The 17,844-nt window shown below is 34.2% G+C and overlaps 1 protein-coding gene across 8 annotated transcripts in view; it reads right to left on the bottom strand.

Annotated features, from left to right (window-relative positions):
* Window positions 1-16,627, bottom strand: part of LOC106057102 (uncharacterized) — a 133,559-nt gene extending 116,932 nt beyond the window's left edge. Inside the window, exons 1-3 of one of the 8 annotated variants that reach the window (XM_056024510.1) lie at window positions 14,394-16,627; window positions 6,381-6,480; window positions 3,872-4,722 (exon numbers count right to left, since the gene is read on the bottom strand). In XM_056024510.1, coding sequence (XP_055880485.1) covers window positions 3,872-3,932 — 61 coding nt within the window. In that variant the 5' untranslated portion in view covers window positions 3,933-4,722; window positions 6,381-6,480; window positions 14,394-16,627. Of the gene's footprint in view, window positions 1-3,871; window positions 4,723-6,380; window positions 6,481-14,393 lie in introns of those variants that run through there. The other 7 variants (XM_056024513.1, XM_056024508.1, XM_056024511.1 and 4 more) reach the window with 7 other exon arrangements.
* Window positions 16,628-17,844: the final 1,217 nt, after the last annotated feature.

The raw sequence follows: 17,844 nt of genomic DNA, 5'->3' as shown, positions 1-17,844 counted from the left end.
TGCCAAAAGATTATCTTAAGTCGCTCGTCTGACATATTGTACATATTCGGTTGTTGTCATGCCGAAATTTGTAATATATCTTTGTATCAATAATTGGCTATTAGTTTTTTATTAAGTGAACAGCAATGGCTGGTCGTGCGCTTAGCGGACATGCCTGATTATTTCTATTTCCCTAAGTCTACATTTTAAAATATTCCTTAGGTCTTTTGCACTTCCTTTTAGACGGGTCTGAATAAAAAATACTAAACCAATCCTAATAGCATTAAAGATATATCGTGTTTTTCTTTTTTTTAGAGAGAGAGAGAGAGAAAGACAGACAGACAAACAGAGAAAGAGAGAGCAAGTAATAATACTTTGTTACACTGTCCAAAAAAAAACAAACAAAAAAAAAAAAAAAACATCTCTTTATAATAGCATTGAAAAGATAAATCTAGATCTATTGTTATTTCGCTACATTCTAATGGGACAAATACAACAATTACAATTAATATAACCGAATTGATATTGCTCTTTATTTATAGAACAAAATACCAAAAGAATTGTAGAAATGGGAACGGGAATGTGTATGAAGGACTAACTTTTTGTTGTTGACCGGGGGGTGGGTGGGGTGGAGCGGATAAGTAAAAGTGTAAGGTTGATCGTTAAAATGTTTATTAAAATTTAAAAAAAGAAAAGAAGGGAGTGTTCGGCCATAATAAACAATATAAAACGGGAACAAATCCGGCCATAATAAACAATATATTGCTTAGGAACAAATCTACGGGCGAAACCGTTGCGTACTTGAATTACTAAATCTCTTGCTATAGGACAATGTGTGTATCTGATGAAAAAAATCAATTTGTCAACAAAAAAAAAAAAAAAAAAAAATAGAAAACATTATACAGTTTTTCGTTGAGAAACAAATCCTAATTGAAACGCTATTCAAGAGTTGTCTGTATTTTGGTGTCTCATGAATAGTTTAGAACAATTTAACATTTGGTTCATAATTTATTTTGAAAATTCAATATGCAAAATATTAAATAAAATATTACACAAAAAAATTACATTACTTTATGTAACGCAGACTAGGTAGTTAGAACAAATCTTTGGAAGTCATTCATCTCCTTTCAAATTTCATGCATTCAAATGTTCATGTAAAGCAGGAAAACATCAAATTTCTGGCTTCTACTGCTTCACGTTTTTAGCAAGTTTAAAAAAAAATAAAAATAAGTAATTCATCTCATGTTCAGGGCCGGCCTTAGGGCACTGCAACCTATGCGGCCGCATTGGGCCCCACACTTTCATAGGCCCCGCGCAAACACTAGTTGTAAATTATTAAATTAAACCATTTTAACTTAACAGGGTTTCCGCTGCCTTCTGATTTTTCAGCTCCTGGAATTCTCCTGAAATTATTAAAATATCCTGAAAACTCATAAAAATGTCCTAAACAAAATTGTCATTTTGGGGTGCCATTCAATATGAAAAACGCCAATCCTACTAGCGACTTAAAAAACGGCAATGTCAGCTTTCATTTAATAAAAATAATAAGGCGAATTTCAACCAAAACAAGAAGTTCCAATACTTTTTATTTACTGTAATTGTCAGTGGCATGTAAATACATTTCTAAATCTATCTCGATCTCTTAAAAAATTCAAAAGCGATATTTTGCAAGTCGATAGTACATCTAAAAGGCAGATCTGAATGCTTATCGGTTTATTGTAGACCGTGATTTTGTACTTAGTAAAGTTTGAACAAAATGCAAAGACGTATTTATTTTCAAAAAAAAAAAAAATCTTAATTTTCACTTATTATCCAGACTAGGCCCCGCGAAATCCGTTTCGCATATTCCCGCAATCTTTAGGACCGCCCCTGCATGTATTAACAAGGTTACAAGACATAACGCTCAGGCAGGTAAAAAGGCAGGTTTCAATAGTTTCAGAAAGAAGCTATGAACTACAAACTATCAACAACAACAACCTTATCTCTGTCGATAGTCTTGCCGATACTGTTGCACTGACTGTTCGATTAACGACTTGATACCATAGGATACGGGTATTTATTAATGTTATTATTATTACATTGTTAATGCTCATATGTATTCAATGAGCTGATAGTTATGAGGATATAGTTAGTGGTCTGCATGGCCTAACTGATGTTATTGGATGATTGCTTAATCGATTTAATTGTTTAGTAAAGGGTCTGTAGCTCAATGAATGCCTCAACAAAAAACTTTTCCCATTTCATTTACTTTTTATATCCAAAGCATGACTCGGATGCCTCACGTGTATGATATAAATAACTACTTATTATATGTTGTTTTACATTATATTCGACTTATATGCATAATAAATAGATTTTTTTCTCTTGAAAAAACAACAACATTGTGTTTAAAATGTAAGTGGCAAGTATGACAGAAGATACTTAAATTAGTAATACAACTTTTTTTAAACATTCTTTTGACAAAAAATCTAAAACTGTTTACATATACGTATTAAAAATATGCTATATGACTACTTCCCTTACTAAATAATCTCCCATGTTTTTTACTATTAATCGTGAATAGTTGTAAAAAATGGTCTATTTTTTTAAAAAGTTTGCTTGCATAGTTGGTTTTAAAAATTAAATTTTTCGCTTTTAGAAAACAAAAAACTAGCCGTTGCATCAGAATTTTAAAAGATTTAAAATATAATTACATCGTATTTTAAATATCTATTCTAGTTTATGAGATCTAAACGGGACGGACGAAAAGACTGACAGTCACACAAAACTACTAGCGGCTATTCCACTTTCGGGAGCGCACAAAATTTAATAGGCCTACATTTAACTTGTAATGAGAATATACTTACATTGCACTTGGTCATAATATCTGCCGCTATGTTAATCTGTATCAACTTAACAACTATAAGGAATTCGTTTAAATCTTAACGAAATGTAGTTATATTTTAAGAAACCCACAAACACATAAAGGTATTAACGAGATTAAATTGGTTGGTAGTGCTAGTGATATATATACATAAAGGTAATCCTTGGTCAACCATTATCCACAACAGCATTGACATTGGCGGAAATATTTTCATCATTAGCTTGTCTATACAAAATACAAAGACTGATGTGTCTCTGGTAGCTTCACTAAAAATACAAAATCATTTCTTTCCTACTATCGGTCAGGCAATTGACTACATCTGCATAAATATCAAAACACTCCCAGCCTCTCTCTCGGTTATTTAAACTAGAAGAAGTTTAGACGAACATTAACATGAATAGGCATTTTTAAAAAATAAATCACGCAAAAGGAAATCTATTTTATCAGCAATTTGTTTTATTAAAAAATCAGCAATTGTTTTATTAAAGAATCAGCAATTTGTTTTATTAAAGAATCAGCAATTTCTTTTATTGAAGAATAGAAGAAATTACCAGAAAATATTTAAAGTGGCGGATAAAAAAGGAATCAAAAGGATTTATAATTGTCATAATTGTTTATCAAGAGGAAATGTCAATATAACAATGATCCTATACTAAGGGTAAAACTTAACTATCTAGTTCAATAGAATCACAAGTTGGGGCACATATTTTTTTGTCGATCTTATTGACAAAAGATCTCTAATAAATCTGAATAAGAGTTTGCGTGTAACGCCAGCATCTATTAAATTTGAATTATTTGTTCAATCTGCGGGGACCTGTAGAGCCAATCACAAAAAAATAGTGTTGTCTTTTTTTTGTCTCATTTTTTTCCCTTTTCATTATAATAGATGTTTCCATGATAAAACTTTTTTTCCACAGAGCGTTACTAACTTTATCTTCTTTCTTGTTCAAATAAAAAGCGATGCAACACAAAGGGACTCTTTAATTGAACTAGATAATAATTAGACTTATGCAAAACAAAAACACTAACCTGTCCATTGGCCCATCATTCTATCATCCTGTACTTCCTCCTGCATGGTTGCAAGGGGCATAACAATGATAGAACAGAAACTTGGACAAATAGTTTCCTTTACAACAAACAAGTTTTAAGATGAGATCGTCGTGGGCAGAAATACAACTTTTATTCTTTGAAGGTTATCTCCCGTTTTAACAGCAAGAGTTCTCCTGCCCAAATCGATGCACAATCTATAGCAACATTTAGACCAGTGGGCTTCGGCCATAAGCTGTTGGAGCAGCAACAGACTCCACGCGTCAATATCCAACGCGCTTAGAAAAGATTGTATTTGGTCGCGAGATCTCTTTGTTGAACTCTGAAAGAGGAGAAGATGAAATAGTGGCATAAACTATCGTCTGCTCTTTTGAAGAAGTCCGAATGAATCAATGGGACTTGACCCAGTCCACAACTTGACTAGAAATTAACCAAATTGCTTCCCAAATACAAGTCTTTAACAGGCCATTCCTATCTGAGTCTATGTTCTTATCCTTTCACCCTTAGTTCCTTTGATAGAAGCCTCTATTTGTCTTTCTTCTGTTTTTATTTGGTCAAGACAGACCAGAATTTACATTTGACAAATCTCTTTCACCACTGGATGTAATTGAAATACAGCAGTTAAGATGGACAATACTGACGAAATCATTGACAAGAGATAATATTAGTTTGTTGATGTATAGAAAAAAGTCTCTATTGATCAGACTGGAACAGAAACATTTGTCTAAGTGTAAGGTCTCACGAGAACTTTTTCTTCCTGTTTATTTTGCTCACTTTGAATCGCAAAGTTTCTACTTTTTAGACTTAATCACAGTAGAACTCAAAGAAAATTGCTGTGAAAAATAGGAATTTATTAATCCCTAAATCCCCATGAACATCAGGACACTATATAAGCAAGACTGAAGTCCACCTAAGAATATGGCCAAAGATATTTAAGAACTACATGGGAAAGGGTGAGGTGGGTGAGGGTAATGTAGTCATACCAAGAGCACTATTCACTTAATTGTCAAGCCAATGAATAGATTGAACAATCATCTAGCCAGAACTAAAGAACAACTGCTACTCATCAAATGGTTAGTTATCTTTTTTTTTGTAGATACCATTAGAACAACAAGATATTTGCTTTCGACTAACAAGATTAAAAAAAGAAAAACCAACTAGTTTTGTATTTAACAAACTAACATTTTTGCGCTGAAAACATTTTTTTTTTAAACAAAGATCACCCCTCCCTTACTCTCTTCCACCCTCTTTCTATCACTGTGTGTGTGTGTGTATCTACTCACTACCTCAAAAAGCACGTGCGTGGTCTGCCAATCGAAGTGGTAATCAAACAGAGAAATTATCTCGGCTCCTAACATAGATCGATGACTGGTTAATAGTTGTAGTGCAATTTAAGACACTTCCCGATAAAACAGGCGCTTCAAGCGTGAAGTCTCGCCTTAGAGATGCGACTTAGCCTAGTGGACAGACATAGAGAAAGCTATGGTATAGACCTAGTTAGGTCCAAGACAGAAGAAGAGTGATAGCAGTGGATATCATGGTACATCTAGTGGGAGAAGAGAGATAGCAGTTGATATCATGGTACATCTAGTGGAAGAAGAGTGATAGCAGTTGATATCATGGTACATCTAGTGGGAGAAGAGTGATAGCAGTTGATATCATGGTACATCTAGTGGGAGAAGAGTGATAGCAGTTGATATCATGGTACATCTTGTGGAAGAAGAGTGGTAGCAGTTACTATCATGCTGAGCCTGGTTACTATCATGCTGAGCCTGGTGGACGAAGAAAAGTGATATCAGGTACTTTCATGGTACATTTAGTGGAAGACGATAATGCGGCCGCACATGGCCACGCTCTCAACGGGAAAGCCCTTGTCAAATATTTTTAAAAAAATCAAACTTAACACTTGTATCTAAGTTAATAAACATATTTTTAAAAATTCAACAATAACAATATTTTAAAAAATCCTTTTTTTTTTTTTTGGACAACACCTCCTTTTAACAACTTATACAGCGATATAACCCCTCGAGAAAGAATCCTGGTTTAGTGAATGTATACACTAGACTTTCAAATATTCCACTGATAGGCCTTTAGACTCTAAACTTAGAAGACGGTGCACAAAATGTTCCAGAACATTCATTTACTGAACGCTTCAATTAATAATGCCAACATGCAGAAATACTCGACACATGGGAGATAAATAAATATTTTCTAGTTCTCTAGCTAAATCTAATTTCTTTTAATTTCTTTTTTTTTTTAAATTATAACGGTCAAAGTTGAGTTTTCCCAGTGTGGCCAATGAGCTAATAACTTTTTTCCCAACGATGTGCATGAACTTCAAATTAGTAAAGAATGAATATAATTAATAGCGACTGAAATAATGTTATCAAAAAATAAGACAAAGAGAACTGAACGATATGATTTACAAATACCATTGGAACAAGAAGTCAATCTGAAACATAAAATGGATTATTACTGCTAAGCAACCTACCAGTGTTGAACCAAACATTCAGACTTTTGTTTTATGATGATGTCTGACTTGGGAGAATATAGTGCAACACTCAATCGTATCTGATGGGCCAAATGATACACTGCAATGGAGACGAAGCAAACATAGCCATGTTTTGTATTTTCTTAATTTAGCTCGAAAATCTACTCTAAATCAACCATCGCTTATCTCAATTCTCAGATAACATAAACAAAAATACTTAAAAGAAAAAAAACAGATTAAATTCCGTGCCTGCTTTTTCAATAGTGTTTTTAAAACTGTTAAAAGTTGATCAAGTCTGAATTCAAAATGGAGGTCTCGAGCATCCATGATGGAAGGCCAACATGTTAGCAACTGAGCTGATTGGAATACAACTAAAGCTCAAATATATATCAACCGAAACCAATTCCGAGCTTATTTCTTTCTAATCTAGATCTATATCATTGTCACAATAGTAAAAAACAGTAAAAAAATATTAATTAATCAAGCGTTGTTTTTAAACTGGACATATATTTAAATCGGTCCTATTGTTTTTATCAAATTGAAATGCGCTCAAGCGTCGGAGATTTCAAAATTTACTGTTGGCTAGCGACTGCCAATTCATTGTTTATTCAATGGGGAAAAGGTTAACAGATTTTCTAACTAGCTAAAATGTCTGAAGGCTTGCAACTTGCAGTTAGATACAGTAAACATACACCTAGGAGGCACAGCTGACAATGACAGTTCTATGAGAAAACCAAATCCATGTTATATTCAGCCTCCAGGTTGAAATTGAGGCTAAAGAAGAAAGTAAGAGCCCAATGTTCTCTAGTGCGTGCTCGCCAAGTACGTTATTTCAGACTGAGGTACGGCCTCAAGCTTTTAAGTTCTAGGTTCGACTTAACCAAGCCCATAGCACTCAGTTTATTGATGATTCTATGCTTCACACAGACACAAAAAAGTTTGGCCTTATATTTTTTTTTACCCGCGCGTGTGGATTCACATTTTCCAAGAACTAAAAACAATAAAAGGTTTAACAACTATAGAAACGAGGCCTCATTTCGCCTCAACTCATAAAAAAAAAACACCTGAAAAAAATGAGACCAGTTTCTTTTTGACCCAACGTTCTTCGGCTTCAATTCGCTCATGTCCTGATGGTAAAATTTGTAGTCCACTTAGAACATTTGGGTGCACAGGTGGAAGGAGCTCGTGCGTTGTACAAGGTCAAGGACGATGGCCAAAAATATTAGGCTATTGTTAGCCTAGTTTTGGTTGATCTTCCTATTATATTGCTGTAGATGTTTTGCTAATATATTTGTGTTTAGAAAATGTGTCCTATGAACATTTAAAGTGATTCGAGATTGTGGAGTGACTCTTGTACAGAAACTAAATGATACGACTCCCCTATGAAAAAAATGTATTTCCCTTGTAAAATCTCTTACGATGATCTACTGGTGTCATATATAGGCCTACACAGAAAGAACGCCTGGAAAATGTTTGAACACAGAAGCTATAAGAATAGTAAAAAACGAAAGTCCTTTAGTGCGCCATTGTGGAAATTAGCAAAGTAAAAGGTAATTTTAAAATAAAATAGAATACTGTATTAAAGTGTATTATGGTTTGACTTTGATAAATTAAACTAAATGTAGCAAATTACCTTTATCTCCCTTTTTAATTTATTCAAACCATCTATGAGCTTTGCACATGTCAATTGTCTAAATCTATGAAAAAGGTAGACAGATGGAAAGGATAGAGATATAGTTTGACCGACACATACACACTTTGGAATGTGTAAGCAAACAATCAATGTAAATATTTGAATGATGATGGCGGACTGGGCACGAGATAAAGTGAATTGCAATCAATGTCTAGGATTTTGATAGCAACGACAGTAGTCTAAAGCCTCGGATGTTTATGATTCGAATAGTTCGCCCAGGAAATTCTAATCTACAATTGTGATAGTATTGATAGAAGGCAATCAATAGATATTTATACTGCAATTATTGCACAAATAAAGAAATAAGCAAAATACTACTACTTATAGTCAGGACATTCAATGGAAACAACAAATGTATGAGGCATCAATGTTGCTCGTAGTGGAAAGTTAGATAAGTTTGGAGTGGCCTGAATTGCCGTGAGATACAATTTTCAAGTTTACTGAGCGGATATGCACAATATTTTTAGCGGATCCGGCTAATGTTTTCTTTTTCCGAAAGTGGACCTTTTGATTTTTAAAATTAACTATACAACACTTTAACTCTTTATCTCCGTAATTATTTTTCCACGTTCTGACAGAATTGTTCATTATTCACATTTGTGCATTCTATCCTGTTATGATTAAACTTCAATAACATTTTTGTTTGTATTAAGAAAACGTTACTTTTGGTATAGAACTGTAGGAGAATGCATGCTCTTTTTATATAACACAAATTAAGGTTTATAAGACCAAACATTAATTTAATTTAATGAGTTGAAATCAAGAATGATATCGTTTATTAGGGGGAGGTAAGTTTTAAAAAAAGGTCACACACACAGAATTCTTTTAAAACTCAAGCTTCATTCATAGATTCGCACATTGATACCAGAAAAAAATTAGCATCGAAAGTCACAATGGAAAGTATCAATGGTTCATTATAAAATATATTTTCTATTTATTAACTAACTCATTGAATGAAATACTGATTCAAATTGAATTTTTAAAAATTTGATACGAACTTTGCTTTAGTGCAAATTTATTAATTAATTATACGGTAGTATCACATTAAAAAGCAAATCGAACGCGAACAGCGTACTATACAGTTAGATAATTTTTAAAAAAATGGCTTGTATATTCCTAGCCAATTGGCGGACCAATGGGGGCCTCTGAATTTGTGTGATAACACAATCTCTCTTTCTAACCTTTTTTGTTTGTTTGTTTGTTTTCTCTTCCAGTTTCAAGAGTACAGAAAGATGTTGCAAAAAAAAAAAAACAACCAAAACATGTACTGTACGTAAGTATGCGGCCATAAATCTTGTAGACTTCATAAGGATGTTGTTGATAAAAAAGTACTGTATGTGGGTATGTGGTCATATATGATATAGACTATAGACCATCACGTTACACAAGTCTGATTTTGTTTCAGTGAGATAAACAGTATCCAATCCGCCACCTTGACTTACCCCCTCGCTCCAGCACCAACCCCCCCACCACCAAAATGTTACCCATCCCTTTCCCTTTGATAAATTTCTCTTGGTATTTTTGTTGTCGAACTAAAAACCAATATCAATTATTTTTTTTATTCGTTATATTCGGCAGCGTAGCGAATTGACAAAAGATCTAGATTTATCTTTTCAAAGCTATTAGGATTTTTTTTGACAGTGTTGCAAAATACCATTACTTGCTTTCTGTCTCTCTGTCAAAAAAAAAAAGAAAAAGACTCTAGATCTACCTAATTATTGCTATTAGGATTGTTTTTTTTTTAGACCGCGTCTAAAGGAAGTGGAAATGACCTCATAGATTGATATTACCTAACCGACAGATTGATATTAGCTAACCCATAGATTAATATTAGCTAAACGACAGACATTAGCTAACCCATAGATTGATATTAGCTAGCCCATAGAGTAATATTAACTAGCCGAAAGATTTATATTAGCTAACCCATAGATTTATATCAGCTAACCCATAGATTAATATGAGCTAACCGACAGATTGATATTAACCCATAGATGGATATTAATTAGCCGAAAGATTGATATTAGCTAACCGTAGATTGATATTAGCAAAAGGATAGATGTCAGGTTAGCTATTTTTTTGGGCCCCGCGCTTTCATAGGACCCGCACTAATTCTAGGTGTATAAATTATTAAATTAAACCATTTTATAACAAGATTTCCAGCGCCCTCCTGTTGATTTACGCGGAGCTCCTGGAAATCTCCCGAAATTACGAAAATATATGAAAAAGTCCTTAAAAATACGGAAATATATAGACAAAAATTGTCATTTTGAGGTGTCATTCAATATGGAAAACGCCAATCCAACGCGTGATCTATGTAGGAAACAGAATTATCATGATATACTGTATGATTTTGCTACACGCAAGGCTCGTAAAGTAATTCTGTACATAGTAAAGAATGAATAAAATGCATAGACGAATTTATTTTCTAATACAAACTCTTAAATTTCACTTATTGTCCGTTTCCCTACCCAAACTTGGCCCCGCGAAATCCGTTTCGCATAGGGCCCCACAATGCTTAGGTCCGGCTCTGCTATTTAGTGACGGGTGAATATACATAGTAGATTACTTGTTCTCTTTCCATGACTTCTTGTCACAATGGTTAAGTCCGGCGCTGCTACTTAGTGTTTGTAAAATGTTTGTGTGTAAAATGTTTGACATGTTTCGGATGTTCCTTCAGAGTTGAAGGACGCAGGACGAATTAGCGGGCAGGGTTTGACAGTCCAGCGCGCAGCCATCCGTAGCGACGTGTGAATAGCCACTTGTTCTCCCCCCCCCCTCTTGTTTTTTCCTGGGGTTACTATCCGCAGAAATAAGAGAGTGATCTTTCCTTTACTTCTTGCTCGTCCAAACTGTTGAGGGAAGAAGAGAATTATATATATATAGAAGATTATGCATTCAGCACTTTGAAATGAGTCTTACACTAACCACTGTTGCCATATTGGAGCAAACTAATGACTAACTATTGTTTGCCTTTCTTTGCAGATGACAACGATATAACAGAATAGGCTTTCCGCTGATGTTACGTTTCCTTGAGAGAAACAAACAATCCTCTTGGAAGAACTCAAACTGTTTTCATTACAAAAACATCCGTGCCATTTGTCAAGTATTATGCCCCTTTGTATCAAGTGGAGCAACTAAGCAACAACAATTATGATCACCTTACCCATCGCCTGTAATGATAGTTTGAACCCTATCAAGTGATAAATAATGAAAGGAAATATCTAGAACGTTATTGGATTGCCAGATGTGAAATAAGTAGAACACTTAGAAAGAACGATTCAAATTGTGAATACCTGTTTACACGTTTACTATGTGTGATGGCATCCGCTTAAAAATATCCTTTCAATTAGCCGTTTTTACAAAGCGTATATCAACTCATTCTGTCTGTCTGGTAAAAAAGTTTGTACACGTTATTTCTCCCACACTCAATCTCGGATCAAGCTGAAATGTTGCACAATTATTTCTTTTACCTGACAACTCAAAAATCAAGAAAAAACAAGGTTACAAAGACAGTTCGTGTGAAAACACAAACTCAAAATAGGCCCTGAAGTTGTCCCCCCAGGCAGGTAAAAAAAAAGGCAATATTTTCATAAAGAATATCAGAATCAAAGGCAAATCACTCCATGGAGGAGCTGGAATACTTATCGAATGGCCAGATGGAGAAAAACTAGAAAAATCCTTTGCAACTGGAGAGCTCTCTGACAGTCTCAGAGCAGAAAGGGAAGCACACTAGCTGCTACCATGCTAGCAAATCATCCAAGTTCCCCTCACAGTCAGATTGTCTTTCTAACAGACGCAAAAACAACCCTCCAAAGCCTGCAAAACTCTGATTCCCCTTATATTAAAAACCTCAGAACAGCACTCACAAAGCTCAACCACAACAGCAAAAAAACTGTTATTCAATGGATACCAGCTCACATACAACTAGCAGGAAATGAGAAGGCTGACACACTCGCCAAGAGTGGGAGAACAAACTCACAAGTAAACTCTGCACTCTATCCAGAAGAAATGAAGAAATTAATTGTAGATAAAATAAATGAGAAATGGACGAGCTCCCATCCAAATCACAAGAAAGATGATGCTTACTATAAGCTATAACAAGACCAACGTCTAATCTTTCGACTCAGGACCGGACACAACAGAATGCGACAACACATGTTCCGGAAGCTCAAAATTGGAACCAGTGAAATCTGCCCATGTGGAGTATCACCAGAAAATGCCGACCACGTCCTCCAAAACTGCTCTCTCTACCAAGAGGCCCGTATAAGACATTGGCCCCAAATCACCCCAATAGAAAGAAAACTATATGGAGAGCTCCCTGATTTGGAAACCACTGCGTAGTTCATCTCATGTATTGGTCTAGTCATATGAACACTCCAACATAACAATGAGAACGATGAAGAAGAAGAAGAAGAAGAAGAAAAGGCAAATGACAAGAGAAGAATGGAGAAAAAAGGTTGACCGAACTTATGTAGTGCCCCAACGGTCCAGCAGACCAAGGTATAAAGTGAAAGTGAAGGTGAAGTTAGATGTGAACCTGGCCTAACTGATGTCATACAATGATTATCTAATTATTCTGTCAAGGGTCAATCTCTTATTCAAAGCCTCAAGAAAAAAAAAAACATTTCCGAAAAAAAAAAATCCTATATGAGTAAGGCGCCGCGCTGCTGTTCACGCGATAATATGAAAAACTATTTATTAATTGTTGTTTTAAATTATGTTCCCTTATATACATATTAAATTGATTTTTTCTCTTTAAAAAAAAGTTAATTTTTTTTTTGTAAATTTAGAAGTTAGTGTGACAGAACTTACTTAACTAAGCAATTCATTTTGATTTTTTTTGACAAAAAAACTAAAACCGTTTGTATAACTGTGTTAAAAATAAGGTAAATGGTCATCTCCTTTACTAAACAGCCTCCCGCGTTTGTTATTATTAATAGTGAATAGTTGTAAAAATGCTGTATTTTTATGAAAAAATTGCTTGCATAGTTGATTTGAAAAATTAAAATTTTCGCTTTCAGAAAAGAAAAAAGTAGCCGTTGCAAATATCATGATGTCGGATTTTCAATATCTTTTCTGGTTTACGAGATCTAAACGGGACGGACGGACATACAGACCACACAAAACTAATAGCGTCCATTCCCCATTCGGGGGCCTCTAAAAATTAACCAATAAGTTAATTTACTATTAAAGTAAATAAGTTACCCTTTCAGACCTTGTGATGTATGGGGCAGATGATGTAAAGATCATCTGTTTCTGTGGCCTACGGTTAACCAGGGTGTTATGTGGCCAGCACATCGACCAACCGACTTTATTTTTCACCAACTAATGTCAGGTACCCATTAGAGCTTGGTAGACTCAGAGGCGCCCAAAGATCCCGAAATAAAAAATCCCAGTCTTCATCAGGATTCGAACCCGGGACGCTTTACCGCTCAACCACCCCGCCTCCTTAATTTACTATTAGTAATTAATTATCTTGTTTGGTATCTTGAACAAGGGAAAGAAATCGTACTTGACAGATGTTGAGGTATAAGTTGAGTTAGTCCCCTGGAGGACTCTTGAGCCCTGAGTGAACATTTTTTATATACATTTAAAAAAAAACGATTATGTAAACATTCATAAAAATACCCTTCTGTACAACCCATTTCACAACTGGTCTAGACAGGTGACAGGATTATAGCGCATTGAGAAAGCTAAGTGCTAAACAAAACAATTGGTAAAAATATTTCTAATCGCACAGATTTATTATGTCTTGGTCAATTATGCATATAATTAAATGATTGATCCAAACTAATTGATACAATTACACTTAATATGAGCTTTTGTTTAAAAAAAATATTATTTTTGATATTTTTCTTGTTACTTCTAAAAAACTACAGTGAATTACATCTATTAGTGGTGGTAAAGTATTGTAAACGTTTAAAAGGAAAAAAAGCTACAATCATAAATAGTAAATTAAAAAAAACACCCTTATATTAAAAATCACTAAAAAGTAAAATGTGTGAATTTCACTCAAACTAAACACAACCAACGCTTTTTGGTTTTATTTTCTGATTTTTATGCGTTTTAATATAAGAGTTGTTATTTTTTTTATACTATTTATTCTTTACTTATTCATTTCTAACATAAGGGGACACTTATTCTTGTTTACACTACAACTGTTTATTATATGGAAAAAAATATTTTGAAAACAATTATTTTGAAAATAATTGAGAATGTAAGCTGTCTCTAAAAGAACGGACTTGATTCAAAACACACAAAGCACAGAGACAAACATCATCAGAAGTAGAAAGTGTTGCACTACAAAACTAAATCACTACCTAATTCCATCGGAAGTCTAAATTGAAAGTCTGAACTCCTTATTTTCAAATCCATGATTATTGCGGCATATCTGAACGTTGTTGAAGAGATGTGTAAGTCCTAATCTCAGACACACTGCCGTGTCAATACCGACGTCAAACACACAGAAACACGCGGATGCTGAAACCAACGATTCAATACTTGTAAAAGTGGAAATCAAATCAGAAAAAAATAAACACAGGCTTTGTCTAAAACAAATACACATCCACAAACTAGCGATGTTTTAAATTTTCTATTACAGAAACTAGGACAGTCTATCTTCACTATCAGCGGAGTGACTTGAACAAATAACTAAAACCAGAGAGAATTTTGACCAAAATGTCATATCTATGAACAAATGGGCTATCTCTGTGTGTCCTTAAACAACTTTTAAAAAATACATTTCTACGTTTAGGTAAAGGCCTTCGGTGGTTTTTCTTCACGGCTCAAGTTGGTCAAACTACTACAAATTTTGTTATCTCCAGAGGCGTAGTTCAAGTGATTACTGATAGCAAAGTTGTGACTAAAAAAGAGACAAAATAAAGGTGACAAAGTAGCGGTAATGTTTCAAAAGAGAAACAGAAATAGCGAAAAGAAATGTAAAGGTTTGAAATAACTGAAATAGATTCGTTTGTTTGTCACTGTACAATTATTGTGAGAGTTTAATGTAGACAGCATTTCTAGTCCAACATCAGCTTTATTTGTTTATCTTCGGCAAAGACTCCATCGAGAGTCCGCCTTTGAACCTCTTGTGTACCTAGCGCAAACTGGTAGGATCACATGACTTTGTCTCCTACAGCAGGGGTGTTCTCAACCAACCCTCAATACTTATCTGGTGGAAAAGAGAGTCAAGATATGAGAAGGGAGGAGAGGGGCGTTACGGTTGGAATGGTTGGGGCCATCGTAGGGTAGTGGTAGGGATTGTAAAGCTGTTCGTTTCTCGGTGTGTTTGCTAGTCTGCTTATCTCGAAGTCAGAGCTGCACATTATGACATGTGGGCCACCAGCCTTTCAACACACTAGAAAAGGTGTTGGTTGATTAGCTTTTTACTATGTTGATCTGATATACAATGCTGCAATCGTTTTATAGTCAATTTATCTCAATTTTGAGATGAATAAAAATCTTTAATGCAAAGTTTTTGAGTATGTTACGTAATTTTGGAGATCTATTTCATTAACTGATCTAATGTTATTGGTATGAAGTCAGCTACCCTACAATCTAGAAGCACGCACAAATTACTAATCGGTGATGACAGATCAATAAAAAAAAGTTGAAAACAGCACTAGCACTATTGAAATTCAAATAAAATATAAAATTTGCATTTTTTTTACTCCTTAAAATTTAAACCATCCTACTTAAAAATATTTTTATGCTTCATTTCGAAGACAATATTTGAACTATGATTTATTTATTTGTGAGTATGTTAAAGTGTACTATAGACTATCAGGAAAATGACACCACTAAACTAAAAATCAGATATCGTGGCTGTTATGCAGAGATACTATGACTATCAAAACAGAAATACCATAGCTAAGCTATTAAAACAGATATAATATTGCTATCAAAACAGAGGTAGTATTGCTATTTAAAAAAAAAAGAAATACCATAGCTATGAAAACAGATTTTATAGCTATGAAAACAGATTTTATAGCTATCAAAACAGATATATCATAGCTATCAAAACAGATATATCATAGCTATCAAAACAGAAATATCATAGCTATCAAAACAGATATATCATAGTTATCAAAACAGAAATATCATAGCTATCAAAACAGATATATCATAGTTATCAAAACAGAAATATCGTAGTTATCAAAACAGAAATATCATGGCTATCAAAAAAACAGAGCTCTAGCTATCTTAACATAGATACCAAGTCCCGTGAAGTCAGAAATACTAAAGCCTATCAAGATAGAAACAAGACCTATCATGACACAAAGAATATCAAGACAGGAACAATGACTAGCAAGACACATTCTTATGCGTTCATGTCTTTTTAGTCTAAACATTAACCAATCTAAAGGGTAATCGTCTCCAACCGGACACAGAGTTGTCAGCTATACACAGTTGTCAGCTAGAAATAGGGCACAAATAGTTAAACGAAAAAATAAATGCAATGTTAGAAGCCCGCCAAATGTGGAGATAGTTAACAGAAGCTGGATATCAGCCAACAAATGATTCAATAGAGCGGTCTAGGACGTGATCCGAGACACAAGTGAGTTCAAGTCTGGAAAATGTGACACGCCTTTAGAAACTTAAAAGTATTCACTTGAAAAAAAATGCATTTCAAAGAAGTTCTGTTTGACCAAACCAGACCAGGTGTAGAGTTTAGGTAGAGACTGTCAGAGCGTGTTTGCAGGGTTCATTGGGGCCTCCTTCAGTCGTAGAAGGAATATGATTCATCTCGTGGAACTCTTTGTTCGTGTGATTGTAGAGCCTCGGACATTCCCGTTCACATACATCGCAGGTCAAGGTGACCATTGTTTTGGTGGTAGAAGAACCAGACATTTTTTCAATTCCCTCACTTTTTTATTTCCAGATATAAGGTAATTTTTGAAGCAGACAACTTTACAAATTATTTTTAAACGGATAAAGATTATGATTGTTTATACATATAACAAAAGAAAATGATTAGTCAATCACATAAAGAAAAATAATTGTTTCCACTGATGATTGCTGAAAATATTGTTTAAAGGATGAACCATAAAAATAGTTGTTATTAAAATAGGTAACTATGGATAATAACTGTTTAAACAAATATGCAGTCATTGCAAATAATGTACTAAAGTTTTTCATGTATTGGTTTCTTTTGTAATAGTATACACTGTGTATGTTAATAAGCTTTAGAGAAGTCTATGGTATAGGCCTAAGTGAAGAAAACACTAGAATAATTCAGAATAGGAACATAGCGTAGTGCGTTCTGTCAACCAACAAATGTATTGGTTATATACTTTCAAAGCGTTCTTAATTTCGAGTCCGTAGTGAGGTAGTCAGAACTTGTTTGGTACAACTTGTCTAATATTACTTGTCTGATACACTTTGTCCACTTTAAACCATACAGCTTTTATCTCCATGATTTTAAAAAAATCTCGTTATCCGTAGAGTGTCATAGTTTTGTTAGGTCAGTGTAGACAATAACAAAACAGAAACTCATAGCACTAAACGAATTGAAAGCTACTATTAGCTCACCTCTTATCAGAACATCAGTGCAGGAGGGGATCGTTAGCCTCTACAATTATAGACTATATAGAATGCATATGCAACGTATATAACGTTTAACAACAAACGTATTTGTTCCATTGTAATTAGTTCCATGACATAAAACTTTCTGTAAGTACGCTACTTTTAGATGTGCCCTAACCTTCATCACTCTATTTTCTTAGACGCTTTAAGTGGGAAGAAATTACGTCAGGCATTTAACATTTTTAG

This window comes from Biomphalaria glabrata, chromosome 3 (genome assembly GCF_947242115.1).
Source record: "Biomphalaria glabrata chromosome 3, xgBioGlab47.1, whole genome shotgun sequence".
NCBI lineage: Eukaryota > Metazoa > Mollusca > Gastropoda > Planorbidae > Biomphalaria > Biomphalaria glabrata.
This window is presented reverse-complemented; position numbering and strand designations above follow the sequence as displayed.